The sequence below is a fragment of the Acromyrmex echinatior genome, chromosome 3, assembly GCF_024713525.1.
Source record: "Acromyrmex echinatior isolate Ae372 chromosome 3, ASM2471352v2, whole genome shotgun sequence".
Taxonomy (NCBI): domain Eukaryota; kingdom Metazoa; phylum Arthropoda; class Insecta; order Hymenoptera; family Formicidae; genus Acromyrmex; species Acromyrmex echinatior.
This window is the reverse complement of record NC_141854.1, coordinates 9,005,878-9,026,873: the sequence shown is the minus strand read 5'-3', so window position 1 is coordinate 9,026,873 and position 20,996 is coordinate 9,005,878. Positions and strand designations below refer to the sequence as shown.

At 27.2% G+C, this 20,996-nt stretch overlaps 1 protein-coding gene across 1 annotated transcript; it reads left to right on the top strand.

Moving 5' to 3' along the window:
• The first annotated feature begins 6,754 nt into the window (after positions 1-6,754).
• LOC105146350 (ATP-binding cassette sub-family G member 4-like) lies at positions 6,755-19,815 on the top strand. Its single transcript, XM_011056536.2, has 12 exons — positions 6,755-8,214; positions 8,285-8,461; positions 11,350-11,660; positions 13,082-13,255; positions 13,865-14,075; positions 14,723-14,830; positions 16,379-16,524; positions 16,605-16,773; positions 17,119-17,219; positions 17,369-17,524; positions 18,613-18,731; positions 18,940-19,815. The coding sequence occupies exons 2-12, from the start codon at positions 8,296-8,298 to the stop codon at positions 19,163-19,165; spliced, it is 1,887 nt and encodes a 628-aa protein (XP_011054838.1). The 5' UTR covers positions 6,755-8,214; positions 8,285-8,295; the 3' UTR covers positions 19,166-19,815.
• Positions 19,816-20,996: the final 1,181 nt, after the last annotated feature.

The following is a 20,996-nucleotide window of genomic DNA, read 5'->3' as shown; positions in this document are numbered from 1 at the left end:
AGCCCCTTAAGGCCCGGTTGCACCAATTTACTTTGACTTTAAGCAAGGCTTAAAACTCTCTCTGTCTCTGTCTCTCTTTCGCTTTAAAACGAGACAGAGAGAGTTTTAAGCCTCATTTAAAGTAATTTGGTGCAATCGGGCCTTAATCTCGTCGGTTATGCTGTGCTTTGATATACAACTGCCAGCACTGAACATCTATAGTTCGCGTTACGTATACTATATAGATTTTTAGTACTGGCAACATATCAAATCAGAGAAGGTTTCTTTCTGATCAAATATTGTATATACATATCGGAAGTATCGAAACACGGTCAAGGCAAAGAGAATTAGGCCTAGTTTCACAACTTACGGTTAACTCTTAATCGAGATTCAACTTCTTTCTCATCTCTTTCCAATTCTAGAAGAGACAATGAATAAGTTGAACCTCGAATCGGTTAAGAGTTAACCGTGAATTGTGGAACTGAACCTCGATGGAGGCGCAGGATAGAAGTCTACCATTTCGGAGGAGATATATTATTTTATCCTTGTCGTTAGTCTTCGCTGAGTGTCAAACAAGAATAAAATGATATCATGCACGTTATGCGTGAAATGGAACACAATCCAAGTTTCGGTTCGAATCTCGGAGCGTCCTGATATTTTTCTCATATTATCACTTATTTCTTAATGTTAAGCCATAGTTTGTATAGCATCATTTTAGCAAAATGAGGTGAACTTCTTTGCCAAGTTTAACAAAAATACAAAAGTTTAGTCACCCATCTGATCCAAGATCCTATTCATCGATGCTTTATCTATGATTGTACCGACTATTTCATGATGATATATGAATATTTAATGTGGAAATAAATTTTTATAAGAAGAGTGTGGCATACAATAATGTCATCTACAAATCCGGGAAAACATTTAATAAACAACAAAGATAAAATGATTCTAAAGCCGGTATTCATAGCCTCGTATTCGTAGGTTGTAATTTACGCGTAATTTGACGCTGCAAATATTCCATTGATCAATTAAAAGAAAGAATTTTATGAATTTATCAACCAAAGAATTCTTTCCCAAGGAAAATAAGAAAATCAAAATAATGTTAATTTGGCATCATATTATTTTGATTTTCTTGTTCTCCTTAAATTAAATTAATTGCATTTGAATCGCACCCAGTCAATTTTTAAGGCCAGAGCACAGAACAATAAAAATTACGATAACGTCAAAATAATATTAAAATGAATCAGAAATGATTGAAAAATAACTTTTAATGATTATTTTGGAATCATTTTGATATCATTTTAATATCATAATGACTTGTTATTCTGCTTGGAGGCCTTTATTCAAACAAAACCTATATTCAAATTTGACCTATATTCAAATCTAAAAAAAATTATCCAAATCGCATTTCTCTTATAAAGAGGCACGTAATTGGGTAATTTTCTGTATACATACATTAATTTGTGATTATGCAAATTTCATGGAAAGAAATGAAGAATTTTGATTAATTCATTTTCTTCTATTGTATTATACATTACAAAGACTCTATTGCTTGCTTTTATATTTGAGACTATTTTACATACAATTTTAAGATGTCATGAACCAATCAGAAAGCGATATTCATAGTCCAATGTATCGCGTCGCGAATCGCACTGATGTGATGAAGTCAGGTATGCAAAACGACTTTCTCATGTCGCGGACTTATAGCTCCGGCACACCAGCGTGATATTTGTCGCGTGCGACATACGATATCCAATGAGAGTATACCTTTAGAATAAAAACATCGGTAAAGCTATACACTCATTGGATATCGCGCGCGGCAAACATCGCGCTGATGTGTCGGAGACATTATGGATGGCGGCTGGTAAGCTATTATACATGAGAACCTTTCTCCTGTAACCGCAAAATGCCTCCAGACTATTGCTCTTTGAAGAAGTGTAAACTACACAACAATATCCATTTTTTGCGATGCTCCTGGTGAAAATAAATCGCTGAAATAACTAAAATTTATCAAATTAATAGATATTTCAACGATTTCAGCGATTTATTTCTATCAGGAGCAGCGCAAAAAGGATATTTTTGTGTGTGTGTGTGTGTGTGTGTGTGTGTGTGTGTGTGTGTGTGTTTTACATTTGCTTTTTCATAAAATAATAATGCGCGGAGGGCACTTTGCGGTTACAAGAAAAAGGACATTCTCATGTCCTGTCTTAGATTTCTCACTGCTAGAAACCACAGCAGCCGCGCCTATTTTTACATTAAATGTGCATTTCGTTTATCTTTCAATTCTTAACAGCAAATATAAATATAAAACATAGCCATATTGTAATTTATATATATTTCCAGAGAGAAATCTGAGAGAAACTATGCCAGCGTTTTTCATGACACCGTCGCAAAATCGCCCGTACACTACCGCCAGTACATATATTTTCGATTTAGATACTACGTGGCTACATCCATTTTGACCCTGTCGATAAGATCATAACCGCAGACGAGATATTGGGTCATCTAAAAAGTATCCGCGGTACTTTGTCACTAGATATATGACCATCAACATCTAGTAATAAAAAACCGCGGATACTTTTTAGATGACCCAATACTATTAAAAACGGTCGGCCCTGGGCAAATTTTAATAACTATCAATAGAGTCTCATAGAACTCTAAGAATTTTTTCAGAATTTTTTATCAACTTTTTAATTACTTTACTATATTTCCTTATTTTTACCAACACGAGAAAATAAGATAAAAAATATTATATAAATATTATATAAATTCCGAAAAAATTCTTAAAAAAAATCTTAGAGCTTTATGAGAAGAAAATAAACAATTTTTTCTCTTGCAGTTTTTCTGTAAAATTGGCAGTATTTGAATAAAAAATTATTGAAGAATTTTTGACAATTTTTAGCAATTAATATCTTGTTAACTATTGCGAAAATTGCAAAATGGTAAAGAACTTTTCTTCTTAGTTTAATCCATTCTATCCTGGTGCGAAAGATTTATCGTTACTTTTAGAATACTCTGTATATGTATAATATATAAAGATACAGCTTTGCTTATTTACTTATTTATTATTTATTTTATTTATGTATATTTTTAAGACAATATACAAAGATGTATAGGACATATAAGAGTCAACGTAATTAAGTATAAATGTAAGAACTATAATATGATATATTGAATGTATAAAAAAAATTCTATAAATAACACATTGTAAAACACATTACATTACATGTTTCGGCTCTTGGATTGAGTTATCCTCAGATAATACAAAATTCACAACCTTAAAATTAATTTCCATCGTCATAGAAAAATCATGATGAAAATTTTCCAATTTATATAACGATATTGATGAATGCCTCAGAGAGATGAATTACTTGCAAGCGATTTACTGATTACCGATTGTTCGAAATTTTATGATATTTTAATTAAAGAAACATTTATTAACTAATAAATAAAAATAAAAATAAAATAAAAATCTGAATAAAGTAAAAATCTGTTAAAATATTATCTACTTTTAAATTTTGAAAAACCAAGCAAAAACATTATCTCAATAAAACGTGATCGCAGTTCATTTCTTAAGAAGAAATACTTCGTCAAATTCATCATAAAATCATGTAAAATATAAGAGATAATAATCAGTTATCAGGTATATCAGTAATAATATAATGTAATATAGTCGCTATATTAAAACTTGAGAGAGAGAGAGAGAGAGAGAGAGAGAGAGAGAGAGAGATAATCTGTCCAAAAAGAATTTTTTTAAAGATATGTTAACGGTAAGGCTGACTGTCTGTCTTATCTGAGAAGCAATTAATAAATTGACAAAACGATTAGATAAGAATAATGTTAAATTTTTTTTTATAATCAATGTATACACTTTGTGAAGGCCATCCGTGTCCGTTTGGAGTCCGTTAACTGTTTTTTTGCTCTTTTTAATATATATATGTATATTTATATTTATTATATATTATATCAAGTTTTCTTAAAATACAATGGAATAACTTTTCTGAATAATCAATAGTACAGTCATGATGTACGAATATTTAGAGACAGAGAGCGTGTTCTTTGAATATGTCCCAATACTCATACAAGTGTTAAGGAAATCACTGTCTATATGTACATATATTGGGTCATCTAAAAAGTATCCGCGGTTTTTTGTCACTAGATGTGTGTTGATGATCATATATCTATTAGGTGTTGGAATTAATTCGTAGCGTTTTTAATGAAAGAATGTTATTTATTTCACATGAGCATTAAAAAATACATTAATGAAAGTACTTCCCATCACTTGTAAAACGCTACGAATTAATTCCAACACCTAATATTTTTAGATGACCCATATATTTTGGTTATGTTATTTTTTTTAATTGAAAATATCGAAAAGATATGAAAATCACTTTAGGGATTATATAAAATTAACGAATAGATTATTTTTAACACACTTATTTTATTATTATTTTTAACTTACTTATTATTTTTACATTTACTTTTACTTTTATTTCTACTCTTAGATATAATGTATAATGGGAACTTTCACATGCGACCTTTGGTTGGTGTTTATTGCGTAACGAGTGAGTTAGATGTATCAATGATTAACGTATTATCCGTGAAGGCAGGCAGTATGTTGTTGTGTGTTGCTCTTCGTATTTTTTTTTTAAATCATAATCAGAACATAATCAGAAGTGCTCAATAAAACAATGTTTTACAATTGTTACAGTCTACAGTGAACGATCTTAGTTGCTTGTGTGGTTATTAAGTGTGATTATTCGTAAATGTATTATATATTTAAGTGATAATCATGTAATACGAAATAGATATTTTGCATTCCCAGTAAAAAATTTTCCGTGCATGAATATAAACATATATAAATATTCATAAACATATATAATTATGTATGAAACATGTCCATACATATTTATACATTCTTCTTTCTTTGTGAAATTACTTTTTAGTGTACTAAAAAAAAAAATAATGAGAAAAACATCAAAAATAATTAAAAGGAACATTTTCGCATTGTTTGTTTTAGAAAAAAAATTAAGTTTGGAGAAATATAAAAGAATTATTCATATATTATATAATTGTAAATGTAAATTTTTTACATTTTTCCAAACCTGATTTTGTCTAAAATAAACAATGCAAAAATTATTCCATTAACTATTTTTGATATTATTTTTTTAATATTATTATTATTTTTAGTATACTAAAAAGTAATTTTACAAAAGAAAGATGTATAGACATATTTCATATATAATTATACATGATTATGAATATTTATGCGTGTTTAGATATATTTTATATTTATTCATGTTGATATATAAAAAATTTTTTACCGAGCTGTTTGTTCGTTTGATATTGGAATGAGAGAGTATGGAATTTTTCGGGAAAAATGTAATATAATGAACATATATATATAATTATATATAAAATATATCAATTTCATATATAATTATATATAATGTTGTATAATTTGAAATAGCAATTATTTCTTTTGATTGGTGCATGCAAGGAAATAAACTATGAAGTAATTCATAATAAATATTGGGTCATCTAAAAAATATCCGTGGTGTTTTGTCACTAGATGGTGTTGATGGTCAACACATCTAGTGATAAAAAACCGCGGATACTTTTTAGATGACCCAATATAAAAATCATGTATATACAGCAACGCTCAATGTATGAACGAATTCTAGCATACATCAGAGCAAGCATGGTTGTATGTTATCATTCAAAAAATCGAATAATTCTATTTTTAATGACTTATGTTAAGTACGCTTTTAATTTTAATTAAATAAAGTTGGCAAATATATTTTATCTTCAATAGCCGACTTTTATCAATAACAGTTTGAATTAGCAACTGATATTTAGCTTTTACTAAGTCCTTTTTTTACATATTTATTAAACGTGATCCAAGGTTTGTGTAATTGTCGTCGAATCACTCGTTGAAAGTCACTTTTTTGTAAGTTTAGTCATTCAGTTGTACATTTATTGTATACTCGTAATAATGCTAATGTCGATGATATCATAATTTTCAACTTATAATATTTTAATACCGGCGGTATTGTAATGTTTAACTTATAATTCAAAAAATACTTAATGAAAAAATATATTGTTATAGTATTCTTGAGATAAGAGTACAAAAGTATGTAATGGAAAATGGGAGTTTCCATTTAAAAAAAATAGATATGACGTTGATATTTGATATCATTTAAGATCAAATCGAGAAGAAGTAAATAGTTCTTTTTAAACTCTACAGTTTTTGTGTCTGAAATATTTTTTTAAAAAATGCATACTTTTTAAAATATTCAACCATTCCGGAATTTTTGTCCCTCATTGTATAATATGTATAAATTTTATTTTAATTCGCATAATTTTTTATTATATATTATTAGTTTTTTAAGGAAAATTAAAGATATTATTATTTAAGTTAAAATGAATGAGAATAAAAAGATACTATTTGGACTTTATTTTTTTAAAGTAGCTGTATTCAATTATTTTTTGAAGAAGCACGTGTACTTTTGACGATATATTTATTTTTTAAAAATAATTTTGCAATAATTAATTTAATCTGATACTAATCATAACTAAAACTTACGTTGTTACTAATTCATAATTTTTACAATTTGAGTAATTTTTATTTACTTAAATAAATTTTTTTATTTAGAAAAATTACGTAATCTATTTTATTATAATATAGTATGGAGATACAGGATAAAAAAAATAACATGTTACACAATCTTAAATGTTATAAATATATGTTAAAACATTATTTTAATATTTTGAATTTATATTCATAAAAAAGTAATGATTTTTCGTTTTGGCTAAAGCGAATTTATCTGCTGTAGAGTTTACATTAATCTGTGAAACTATTTCATGTTTGATTAAGCAGATGCCTTATATAGATAACTAGAAACAAGTAGATCTAGCTTAGATTCACTTAAAATCCGCCTCATGTGTGAGCCATTTCCATGCGCCGTTTCAGTAGAATGAGACAAATGAACATAAATAATAAAGGATAGATGCCAGCGTTCCGTCTGATTTATATCTGTTCAAATATTACGTTATTGCAATATACAACATTATAACACGTTGCAGCCTGGTGAAAATTTTTCTCAATTTTTATACGAATTGTAACATTTTCAAAAGTACTCAGAAATATTCCGAAAGTTTACATCTTCTCTCAGAATTTTTCATACAAGTGAATTCTGAAATATTCTGAAATTTTTCATTCTATAATTTTTAAAAAATATTTTTTTTAATTTTTTAGATTTTATAATATTTCATCAAAAATTATATTAGGTGTTGGAATTAATTCGTAGCGTTTTTAATGAAAGAATGTTATTTATTTCACATGAGCATTAAAAAATACATTAATGAAAGTACTTCCCATCACTTGTAAAACGCTACGAATTAATTCCAACACCTAATACTTACAAAAAATCTTAAAAATCTTACGATATTTTATAATTAACATATGAAAATATTCTGAGAAAAGATGTAGATTTTCTGAGAAATGTTCCAATTCGTATAAAAAAATGTGAGAAAGTTATAAAACTATATAGAAATTTTGAAAAATTATATGAAAAATTTTGAGAAAAATTTTCACCAGGTTATTGCTGCAAATTTCTGTGCTGTATGGGAATATTCATATTTTCTGTAATAAGAAACAAGAATGCTAGAAGAAGATTAGTGTAGCCTAATAATTATCACAGGCAATAATGAACAAAATAAAAAACGGCTTATGATTGCAAATTGAGAAATAAGTTCCTTTATTCATACGCTTGGACAGACCTGTATTCAAGCTATCCTTTGTTATTACGCTCTCTACTGAGACGAGAAGAGATGGAAATGTTTCAATTCACTAGTCAAATTTTGGACTCGATTTATTTAGAAGAATTTTTATACTGTACATTCTTCTCTCAACCTTGTGCTTCTGGCGAGGCCCGATTGTGAAATTCATAACTTCTAGATACGCTTTCACACTTATCTGTGACACACTTGTCTGTTTTCTGTTCCCACTCTAAATTGTTCTAAAATTCTCTTTCTCGCTTTAAACAAACATATATCTATCTTACTTTAAGTTTCAAAAGTGTATACTAGTTCAGCCACAGAAAACATCTATAATCTGACGTCGCATGACGTCACTCAATATATAAAACCGAAGTTTAATATTATCATCAGACAATTGATGAAGTAATAGATGATCATCGCATATTGCGCATCTTGTTTTTTTCATACTATACTGTAAGTACTACTAACTCTTAAATTAATCAATTGACAACGGATATAATTTTACAATTATAATTTTATGAAGTGTTTAGTGAAATGCTAGAAGTGAATGATAAAATTAATGCAGCAAAGATGCTGAAAAGCGACTGCAAGATTCATATGCAGGAATCAGAAATATTGTTGGAACCTGTGAAATCATGGAATTCACAAATATACATTGAATTCAATGATCTTTGTTACTCGGTTTATTGCAATCTCAAAGGTAAGCTCATTTTTTATATATTAAATGTAATGATTTTTCTGCATCTTCGATACCCTAATATATTTGTTTGTGCATGGAAAGAATTTTCTCTTAGAATTTGAAAATCATAATAACTATAAGACATGATACACTTACACACGCAAAAAAAATGGGCCACTATATTTTAGCACAAATTTTTAATATTTTTTAAATAGAAATAATTCTAACTTTTAAAGCTTAAAATCTCTACTTTCCAGATCAGTACTTTAATTCTAGCAAGCCGCTCAACGTATCTTATGCGATTTTTCACATTGCTGTAACTTTTTTATAATATAATTTGAAGACCCGGATTGAGACTGAAAAAAAAATTTAACTGTCCATAAATATGATAAGTCTGCAAAGGTTTTTTTTGCGTTATTCTCGATGTGAGAATGTTCAAAGGGGGTACTTGGGCTAAGGAGAATATAGTTGTCAAGACGTTTTTGAAACACTTCAGGTTACAATCCATTTTATATAAGAAGTTAAAACTAAAAGATAAGAGTTTCCTACTAATTTAAAAAATTTATGTTGAGCTTGATAACGTATTCTATGTATATAAAATCCGTTATTTTCATTTTCTTTCCTCCAAGAAAAATTACAACTTTTTTACATAAAACTTTTTTTACCTTTCTTGGTTTCCGAGATATTCGCTTGAAGCGAGTAAAATACTCTACCATATATAAAATATCTTATATAAATTTCATAATGTAACAATATTTTATGTTAATCATTTTGATTATGCAACACTTAATAAAATATGTCCGATGATATTCTTATTTTTTATACTAAAAATCATTACTAAAAAAAGTTGTTTATCCATGAGGATGATGCAACATCATTGATAGATGAACGCGGCAATTTCTTGTGAATAAAAATTCATACAGATTAAAGTACAATATGCAGCATTATAGAATTGTTCACTAACTCAAAATTAGATTTGAAGATAAAAGTATGCAGCATATGTCATTGAAATCGGTGAAGTCGTAATATGCAGTTTATTAATGCTTTTCATATTTCAAAAATTTCTATCATTACCTATAATGTTTAGATTGCTAAATTATTTCACATTTATGACTAATATGATAAAAATATTATAAAATTTTCCAGGTATTTTATGACATGATACCTTCAGACATTTCAAATAAGCGTGCAAGAGATTGATTTAATCACTTCCTAAACAGGTCAAAATAGATTATAGGATATCAATCATGAAACTTTTTTCCTAGGATAAAAATAGTAAAAAATTTCTCCATTAACTTCAATGGTTGAAGTTTTCACCTTTTACTTTCCATTCTAGTTTCATGATTAATACCCAGACATCAAAATGATATTAAAATGCTAAAGTTTGGCTTGATAGTCTGGATATATCCAAATCCAAACAGAAAAACAGACAGCCAGTTAGAACTCGTGCTGCTAGTTGCTGGTTTCGACTTTCTGCATTGCTTACTACCAGCGGAAGTTTTTGATTGGCTGTTGCTTTTCTGCTTTCTGCTTTTCTATCTACGTCTGAACCTATCCTATAAATATTACTCTCCAAACAAAACAAAATATGTTAATGATTTTAATAATGTTAAAATAAATGACTCTAAATAAAATAAAAATGATGTTAAAATCAATTGCGATAGAGAGTGACTTTTATTAATCGTTTTATAGTCATTTTGATGACATTCTGTTATGATAAAGATGGCATTAACCCGTTTCATATCTATAGATTAAAATAAATTTTTAGCATTTTTCATAAGGCGATTCATTTTTATTCTACTTGAATCTGTTGAAATAATATGTATATGAAAGTGTATACAGGGTGTCTCACAATTACCGCATTTTTTTTACGAACGTATTCTTAAGGGTAATTTTGAGACGAAAATTCTAATACAAAAATATCGAGGCTACAATAGTTTTTGAAAGATTACCTCAAAAATACGTTCTTAAGAAAAAATGTGGTAATTGTGAGACATCCTGCATATATACATATACATATGTATACAGGGTGTTTGGAAATTAACGATAAGTCTTTTGCACAGGGGCAGAATGGACTAAATTGAGAAAAAAAAGTCCTCTACCAATACCATTTACAATTGTCGCAATTAACAAATTATTAATTTATGAAAATAGTTAAATTCGCTCAGTCCACCGCCAAATGCAATCGTGCGATTTAGGGATAATACCCATCCCGCATGCCTTATCATTCTAGGCGGTTTAAAATGTCGTGAAAATCATACAGGAAATGTCCATTGAATTTCTATAGATTTTTTAAAATTTGAATATGTTTAAAATAATTTTATCTATGTATGATTAAAATTTCAAAGACTCTAGCGGAGCCGAAATATTTATCTTCAAAGTTTTAATTTTTAACACGTAAACTCCTATATTAAGCTTTGCGGAACTAACGTTTTAACACTTTGCGACGAAAATCTTCTACAGATTTTTTAAAAAATAAATATGTAATGTAGAAATATTACATGAACTTTATTTAAAAATGGAGAGACTTGATGGAATTCTCCTTCTCGTACTCCGAGCGGTAAGTCAGAAACATGCTCGATTCGACGTCGATTTGATGATTTCGACGTCGAATCGATTCGATGTCGATTTCATTATTATTTCTCACTGGGATAGAATTACATCGGACAATGCCGTTAAATTGATAGATCTCATCCAAATAGAAAAAAATCATGATGATATCAAAATGGCGTTAAAGTGGTTAGGTCCAAAATGATTATTAAAAGTCACTTTTTAACCAGTCATAATTCATTTAATGTTATGTTATTGTGATCTAATTGTCCTGCTTGGATGTAATGTGCGTAAATGCGACACATGACTGATATTTCATTTTTGGTTATACATAGTAAAATAAGAATGTTCAACTGTAGGGACTGAGAAAATCATTCTACATAATGTAACGGGACATTTCGAACCGGGGAAAGTCACGGTGATAGTCGGTCCTTCCGGTTCGGGGAAGACCACCCTGCTAAAAATCATATCAGGCAAACAACAAGTCGATATTAGAGGCACCATCACCGTCAACGGTGCTAAACAAAACAGAAAAATATTTCGCAAACAGGTGTGTTACGTACCGCAACAATTCGATCTATTGCCATACCTCACAACAAGAGAAACTCTTTACATAGCAGCTCGACTGAAACTCAGCGTTAATCAGAACACGCAAGCAATTTGTTCCATGGTGAGTAAAATATAAATACGACAGAACAGTTGCAAACACATTCATACACACACACACACACACACACACACACACACACACACACACACACACACACACACACACACACACACACACACACACACACACATATATGTATGTATGTATATATTATTTTATATATATATTAGGTGTTGGAATTAATTCGTAGCGTTTTTTAATGAAAGAATGTTATTTATTTCACATGAGCATTAAAAAATACATTAATGAAAGTACTTCCCATCACTTGTAAAACGCTACGAATTAATTCCAACACCTAATATATATATAAAATTATTTATTTAATAATTTTATATATACATAAAATATTTATTTAAATTATTATTAAATAATATTATTAAATAATATACCTATCCGCTCGAAAAACTGCTACACAATGAAATAGTTTCTTAGCCTATAATCGAGCAATTAATGGTTAAGAAAATAACATTTATTTTATTTTTATTTGCAATGTCGCAACCGTTTTGACTTACAAAGTCGTTCAGATTAATTATAAGTATACGGAGAAAAATGATTCTGCCGTTGTAGCAAACTATCATTGCTGCTGCATATTCATAATGACAATGATAAAATTTAGTTAATACAACCAGTTTTAGAAATTAATTGTTATTAGAGAAGAATCTGTTTTGTTGCTAAGATAGAAAAAATTTGCTGCGTGTATTTGTCTTTCAAATTAAGTTAATTTAAAGCAAAATAATGTGTCCTTAGCAAATTTTTTTGCTATTGAAGCAAAATCACTTGCTCATACAAATTCATTATGACAACGAAAGAAATTTTTTATTGTAATTGATTTGTATTATTACAGCAAAACTTGATTTGTTAGGACGCGCCTTCTACTCTATGTATGCTCAAATGACTGTCGTCTTCCTTCTGGAATCTTCAGTTATTACAGCGTCGCTGCGTCTATAAATATGTTGTCGCGAGTAATCTCTTATAATATCTTATCGCATTTATTTTTATTTTTCCTATTATTCACATTACATACTTTTGTTACTTTATTCAACGTCAACATATATTCATAATAATGCGGAATCTATTAGACAGTTGGGGAATAGCTAAAGAATTATTTCAAAATTAATACATTTTTTTAATACATCTCTCGATCATGTTTGTTGCCTATAAGAATAAGCAATTTTACTTGGATAACTTTTCATTAAGTCAAACTGGTAAGATCAGTAAATAGATCTTTTTGAATCCTACAACTTATGTCTGAACAATTTTTCTCAATAATGCATGTTTCCGAGATAAAAATTTGTAATGCTTTACTTGAAACATCTATATGATTATTATTATTATTTCTACTACTATTTAGCTTGGCGAGTAAATTTATGTAGATTGACATACATCAGAGTATTGCATACATCAGACATTTTTTCTGTCAGGTGAACGATATCGCGAAACGTTTCAACTTATCGAACTGTCTGGACACATTGACGAATAAATTAAGCGGTGGTGAACGGAAGAGACTTTCTATCGGCGTGGAAATGTTCGTTCAGCCATCCGTTTTTTTATTAGACGAGCCAACAAGCGGTCTCGACAGTACGGACTCTAATCAGGTAGCATAAATTTCTAATGCAACTATATATTAATAACAATCGTTTTATAAAAGAGGATGATAAAAAGGGTACTTCTGTCTAAAAGAGTATAAGTAAAAGGGAAAGGATTTTTTAATAAATTTTAAGAGACTTCCTGAAATATGATAATATGATAAAAAGTTCGAGAAAGATATAGGAAACACCTTGAAGAATTAAGCACGAATATGGGATCTAAATTTCAATGTTTTTGTTCAAGATGTCCTCCAATATATCGCCTCCAAAAACTTTTTAATAACTTTATAGTTTATCGTATCCAATTAAAATTTATAAAAACACTATTTCTTTTAGTATAAAACCTTTTATGGGCAGAAGTCAATCTTTTTTTAATATCCTCTTTTAATGTGTTATTTGATATTATTTGACATAAATTACTCGATATATAAATTAATCGATATTTATCCCTTCTTTTTATAAATTAATTATTTTATACAAATGCTCAGAATATTTAAGCAATATGTTACAACATAGCTAGAATGTTATAATGTATTGTTTTGAATTATAGTTCAACTTTAATATTAAGTTCTTAATGTGCTATATCGAAACTATATATGTATGATTTGCGTTAAATAGCTTATTAATATACTGCATGATATGGCAAGAGCGAATTGCACTGTGATTTGTACAATACATCAACCCAGCAGTCAGATGATTTCGCTCTTCGATAATATTATTGTACTTAACCAAGGCAGATGTATGTATTGCGGTCCAAAGAACGAGATCTTAAACATGTACAGTATTGCCGGATTTACGTGTCCCAACTTCTATAACATAATTGAATTTGGTAAGATTGACTCTATTGATTAGATTTGTTAAATAAATTACAAGAAGATAGGAGAATTAGGAAAATTAATATAGAATAGAGTATTGTGCGCATTTTTTATATTTTTTTATAATTTTAGAATTAGTTCTTATTAATCCTGCAAGTAAATTTTATAATTTTATATTAAAAAGATACATTTTGCAATTAATTTTGAAAAATAGATAGACTGTTATTTTTAATATTTTAATATTTGAAAATAAGAAATATGAATATTTCTGTATATACATATATATAGAATATATTTGATATATATATATATATATATATATATATATATATATATATACATAATAATATTATTTTTATAATAAAATATTTGATCCAGTTTTCCGTAAAAAATGTGTATTATTTAAAAATCTATTCAGTCATATCTATACAGCAAACTTTATCCCAGAGATCTTCTTAAGAACATTCTCAGAATGTTGGAATGTTTTCAGAATGTTCTGTAAAACCCCCCTTGATCTATGCTATATGGATATTTAAATTATAATAAATACATTTTAAAATAGTTGCCGAATTCTTTATTTTACATTTTAAAAATTAAAATACTTTAAAAACATCTAATAATTAAAAAAGCGAAAAAATAATTAATTGTGTTTTAATTACAGTGCTTGAGGTAGTAACAAAACAAAGGGGTGGAGATATGGAAAATCTATACAAGATCTGTTGTGACGAATACGTAAAGTTTAGGTTACGCAATAAACATAATGAAGAAGGTAATATATTTATTTTATAACAATTATGTACTGTTATGTACTGAAAATTTTGTGATTAATGATCTCGCCCACACGGAGAAAAATAATTTGCTGGCATAGCAGATTTTATTGTAGCAAAATTTATCAGTTAATACATATATGGATAGAAAAAAGATTTGTTAAAATTACTGATTGCTATTTGCTGGATTAAGCTAAAACTACAAATTATTTTTCTGTAAAAATTAATAAATTTTTGTTTAATTAACTAATCTTTTTTGCAATACAATTTGCTACAAAAGCAAAGTACATTTGAAAAACTAACAAGATGATTTTGTTCTATAAACAATTTATTTGAACTACATGAGCCAATCAAATTTGCTATTGTAGCAAGATATATTTAATAAATTAACGACATATTTTAATTGTATGAACAAAACAATTTTCCTAAAATAATATACAAAATCTGCTTGAGGAGAATTTGAGGAATGCCTAAAGAAATTATTTTAAAATTAACAACTTAAAATACATTTTTTTAATAGATCCCTCGATTAGGCAACAAAACATGATCGAAAGATGTATTAAAAAGATAGTACTAAATACAAGGTATTATACAATTTGGTGCCTCATGTAGCCGTACAAACTGGGTCACTAGAATCCGTGCATTTTTTTCACCTATTTAGAATGGTTCAAAAAATCTCTAAAAATTTACCAACATAACTTTTAACTTTCTAGAATAAATATTGAAACTTTATTTTGGAAAATAATAAAATGTAGTCTAATTTATAATTATCGAAATATTCAAAGAAACTTGCATGAATAGGAATCGCTCGATCACTAGTGACCCTTTGTATAGTAAGAATTAATATTGAAATAATTTCTTCAGATAATCTCCAACTGTCTAGCAGATTTCGTATTATTATAAATATATGTTGATATTAAAAGTAACAGAAACATATAACGTAAATAATAGAAAAAAAATGAAAATAAATGCGATAAGATATTGAGAGGTCATTCGCGATAACACATTTCATAGACGCAATGAACGTTATAAGAAGACTCCAGAAAGGAGACAGTCATTTAATATGCAGGATAGAAGGATAAGATATGCATCTTAACAAATCAAGTTTTGCTGTAATAACACAAATCGATTACAATAATAAATTTTTTTTGCTGTCATAATGGATTTGAATGAGCAGTAATAATTTTGTATAATAATAAAAAATATTACTAAGGACAATAGTAAAAAAATATTTGCTAAGATATTATTTTGCTTTAACAACAAATTAACTTTGGTTCTAAAGACAAATACACATAGCAAATTTTTTCTATCTTAGCAAAACAGATTCTACTTTACAACAAATAATTTCTAAAACTGATTATATCAACTAAATTTTATCACTGCTATTACAAATATACATAGCAATATATATTTGTTATAACAGCAAAATTATCTTTCTCCATGTTAAACTTAAATAGCATAGCGTTTTAAAATTTAAATAATGTCATTCCATAATTATTATTATTAAATTAAATTAACTAATACTAATTATTTAATTAATTTTTTTATAGAATTAGATTTATCGATTAATTTCAAACAGAAATGTGAAACAAAAGATACAGACGCATCTATAAATAGCACAACACAAAAGAAATCAACATGGCAAGAGCAAAAGATTTTATTTTTACGATCTTTAATTTATATCAAGCGACATACAGTGAGTAAAAACTTTCGAAAGTAATATTCAAACAATTTGTTTGACAAATTAAAAAATTATTATTTTGATTAATTTTTCAGACTTTAACAAAACTAAGATTTGCGACACACGTCATAGTCGCACTATTATTAGGGACAGTTTTCTATAATTTCGGTAATGACGCGGAAAAAGTTGGCAGCAACATCGCTTACTTATTTTTCTGTATATTATTTTTATACTTTACAAATGCTATATTGTTAGTACAAGTGTGTAAGTGATATATGTTCTTTTATGTATGAACATACATAAACACTGTATAATTTATGTAATATAGACTATAATCGATTTGATGCTATAAATGTTTTGAAACATTCATTGGTTAGTAAAATTTTTTTCTGATTAATCAATCAATAGGAGGATTTGTAACGCCAAGTAAACTGCATCTCTTGTTGACAATAATTAAATTATCGATATAATATTACAATATATCTTTTTGATACTTTTAAAAAGTTAATAAATCTCTTCGATAATGTTTTCACAATTTATCACGTTTATAATTATCATAAACGTATTTTATGAATTTCATAAATTGTATTAAGTTAAATCTGATTGTAGTTCCCGTTGAAGCGACAATATTGTTACAAGAACATTTAAACAATTGGTACTCTTTAAGATCCTACTACAGTGTAAAAATAATATCGGATCTTTTAATGCAAGTATGTTTAAATGCAGCACTATAACTTTGTTATTAATTATTTTTTTCAGGTATAAAGTTATGACTAAAGATTGTAATCAGATTATAACTATATAAATATATTATCATAGCTTTCTAAGTTAATTACAGTTTCGTTTTTTTTTTTTTTAGATACTTTGTGCCTCATCTTTCATACTTATATCATACTATTTAACAGGACAGCCAATGGAATATGATAGAATTTTACGGGTGTGGGGAATTTTCCTGTTAATTACAATGCTTGGACAAACAACCGGGATATTTTCAGGCATAATATTTGGCAGTGAGGTATTTTAACGGTGTATCTTTTAATTAATTTTTACATTACGTAACTTTTATGTTTGAAAAGCAAGATAAAGGTCATAACAATTTAACATTACATATTATAATACAATACATTACATCGGAAAAGTCTAGGTAGCAAACACATGTCACTTTGATGTTAAATTTTGATTGTTCATTGACAAGTATATTGATAATATTAATCGACATTCCTAAGATTATAAAAATAATAGTTTAATATCACAGATTTTGACATCATATTCGAGACAAAAAAGCAATATAACTATACTAAAAAAGCTTATGTGATCATACAAGACTAATACTTTTATGATGAACACTTAACGTTAATGAAAATATGACAGTTCAATAAAAAATGTTGTTAAAAAGATAAACACAGTTATTAATAAAGTTATGAGTTATCAGTAAAGTTATGAGTAAAGTTATCTAATGAAGTTAGAATACTTCTTTTTCGTAAATGATAAAAATTGTAGTTTTCACTGATTTTTCACATATGGAATACATTATTCTTTTTTTTTTTGTAAAATTACTGTTTAGTAATAAGAATAATAATAGTAATGTGAAAACATTAAAAATAATTAAATAAGTAATTTTTACACTATTTGTTTTAGAAAAAAATCAAGTTTGAAGAATATAAAAAATCACTTATGTATAATTACCTAATATATAAGATTATGCATAATTGTGAACATAATTTTTTTTTACATTTTTCCAAACTTGTTTTTCTCTAAAACGAACAATGCAAAAATGATCTCTTTAATTATTTTTAATGTTTTCACATTACATTATTATTTCTATTGCACTAAAAAATAATTTTACAAAAGAAAAAAAGATGAGCAAGTATGAACAAGTATGGACATATTTCATATATGATGATTATTCATGTTTATGAATATTTATATATGTTTATATATATTTATATATATTCATGCATGAAAAATTTTTTACTGGGATGCATGTTCAAAATCGGAATATAAATGAGACGTTTTATTTTTCGATTTTGGACATTTTATACATATTATTCTCTAGATATTTAATATAAAAATTTTAAATAACTAAGTATAATTTCTTTTCAGATAGGTATATTTGTAATACCGGCAATTGGTATACCATTATTGTTGTTTGCTGGATTCTTTTCAAAATTTGCAGAAATGTCGATATACTTGCAGCCTCTAGGATATGTGAGCTTTTTTAGGTACAATTTAATATTACAACGATTTATTAATTAAAAGCTTTTAAAATTTAAATTTATTACTGTAAATATGATGTTTTCCATATAAATAATATTTTTAATTTATAATGGCTATTTATTGAGAATTATTTCTCTTTCCGTGTGGAGATACGCTTTTATTTAACTTCAGTTCACTGTATATTTTCAGTTTTAAAAGAAAATTTTATTGCAGATATGCGTTTGAAGGAGTAATGCAAGCGATCTATCTTGATCGACCGAATCTAATGTGTTTAGAAATCTACTGTTACTTGCGTTCACCAAACAAGATTCTCACGATGATGGGCATACCAACAGTTCCATTCTATATAACTGTGATAATACTTGCTTTTTGGATAATCTTTTTTCACGTGATTACTTACGTAGTACTTCTTTGGAAAATTTATCATGCAAAAAAGTGATCATCAGTAAAATTAATATTAATAAATTGTTTATTCAAATTAATATTCACACACACACATATGGATGTGGATCCTTTAGACGTCCACAGGATATCTCGTTCAGACGTTCGACGTCCAGATTAAAGATGACGTCCCGATCACGTCTGGCAGACGTCTTTTGGACATACAATGTACTGCCTTTAGTCGTGAATGGATTTTTTATGGACATTGTTTGGATATATCCCAATGAGAAATGATAATGGAATGAATATCGAATGAATGTCGATTCTATTATCATTCTCTGAATATTGCGCGATTACAAACTTGTTTAGTAGAAAATAATATTTGTCAGTAAAAATAATGCTTTTTCGTAATATGAATAAGAACAGCATTGAAACAGTAATACTAATTTACAATTTTTACGTAGAATATTATTTTTTACTAAATAAATTTTGAATCGCGCGTATGGTCAAAAAATTTACACAGATATTTTTTACAAGCAGTAGATTTTATTATTATTATTGCTTAAATTAAGAAATTGTATTTTAAGAAAATACATTTATATTAATTGATTATTATTTAGTATTAATATAATGTCCATGATTATGTAATTATAATAAAAATAATAATTATGTAATTGTAATAAAAATAAAATTAATTAATTACTTGAATTAATTTTATACATATTTTGTACTGTTATTATGATTGTATATCAATATATCACTATATTGACGATTCAATAATGACAATAATAGCAGGGTTGGATAAGTTAACTTTCTTTTCAACTAAGTTAAATTAAAGTTAATAGCCTTGAAAATTTAACTTAATTAAAATATAAATTAATCCATAATGAAATTAATTGAATTAAAAGTTAAGTTAATAAAAAAAATTGAAAAGTTAAATATGGTACGAACGAACAATTAAAAACAAAAAAAGAAAAAGTTTGATCACTTTGCATAATTCGTATTTTTCCTTTCTCACAGCATAGTGTATTTATTAAAGAATCTGGTTATTTTTGTTCACAAGTAACGATTATACAATATAAAATTATTAAATTATATACTCATTAACCTCTCGCATTGTATCTGAGGATTGACTTTAAAAAAAATCAATTTAAAAGTTAATAGTTACCGATAAAATGTAACTAAATTAAGTTAAAAAATTAAGAGTCTAAAATGTAATTAAGTTAAGTTAAAATTAATTAACTCTTTAACTTAATTTTTATTTTTTTAACTTAGCACTTAATCCTGAATAATAACAGTAAATAATAATGATGATATCAATGATTATGATAATAATATTCAACGCTTATATGAACATATATAATGAATGTTCCCGGAATATCATATATCCTACATATATCCTACATATAAGACGTCCTCTAAACATTTAATTGATGTCCTTAGGACATCTTCAAAATATCTTATTTAATGTAAAAATCAAAGCCGGAATTTCGAGTGTACGTTAATAATGTATGTCAGAAATATAATATTGAATACACTTGTAATTGAATTTTGTGATCCAGTCTTTCGGATGTAGACATCCTACCGCAGCTACGTTAAAAATAAAACGCATAATTACTTTATGAATATTGATATTGAGCCAAAGTTTCTATTGTACTTAATTTTATTATAGTGACTTCCTTATCAGTTTGAATCCGTCAAGATACGACAGACGAAGATAATTATAGTCTTTACAGCTTAACAATATTTTTCGCTTCTGATAATTTTTTACTATTGACAACCTTATTTTATTTTATTGGAATGTTTTTATTGGTATATTTATTGGTATATGTTATGTTCACATTTTAAGAGGATTACGATGTCGAAAAGTCTGTAACTTATTTTTTTAA

Excerpts from the sequence above, each read along its gene's own strand:
- LOC105146350 (XM_011056536.2), top strand. The coding sequence starts at position 8,296 with ATGCTAGAAGTGAATGATAAAATTAATGCAGCAAAGATGCTGAAAAGC. Across the intron at positions 14,076-14,722 it reads CTATAACATAATTGAATTTG|TGCTTGAGGTAGTAACAAAA; the intron begins GTAAGATTGACT and ends TTTTAATTACAG. Across the intron at positions 17,220-17,368 it reads TATCGGATCTTTTAATGCAA|ATACTTTGTGCCTCATCTTT; the intron begins GTATGTTTAAAT and ends TTTTTTTTTTAG.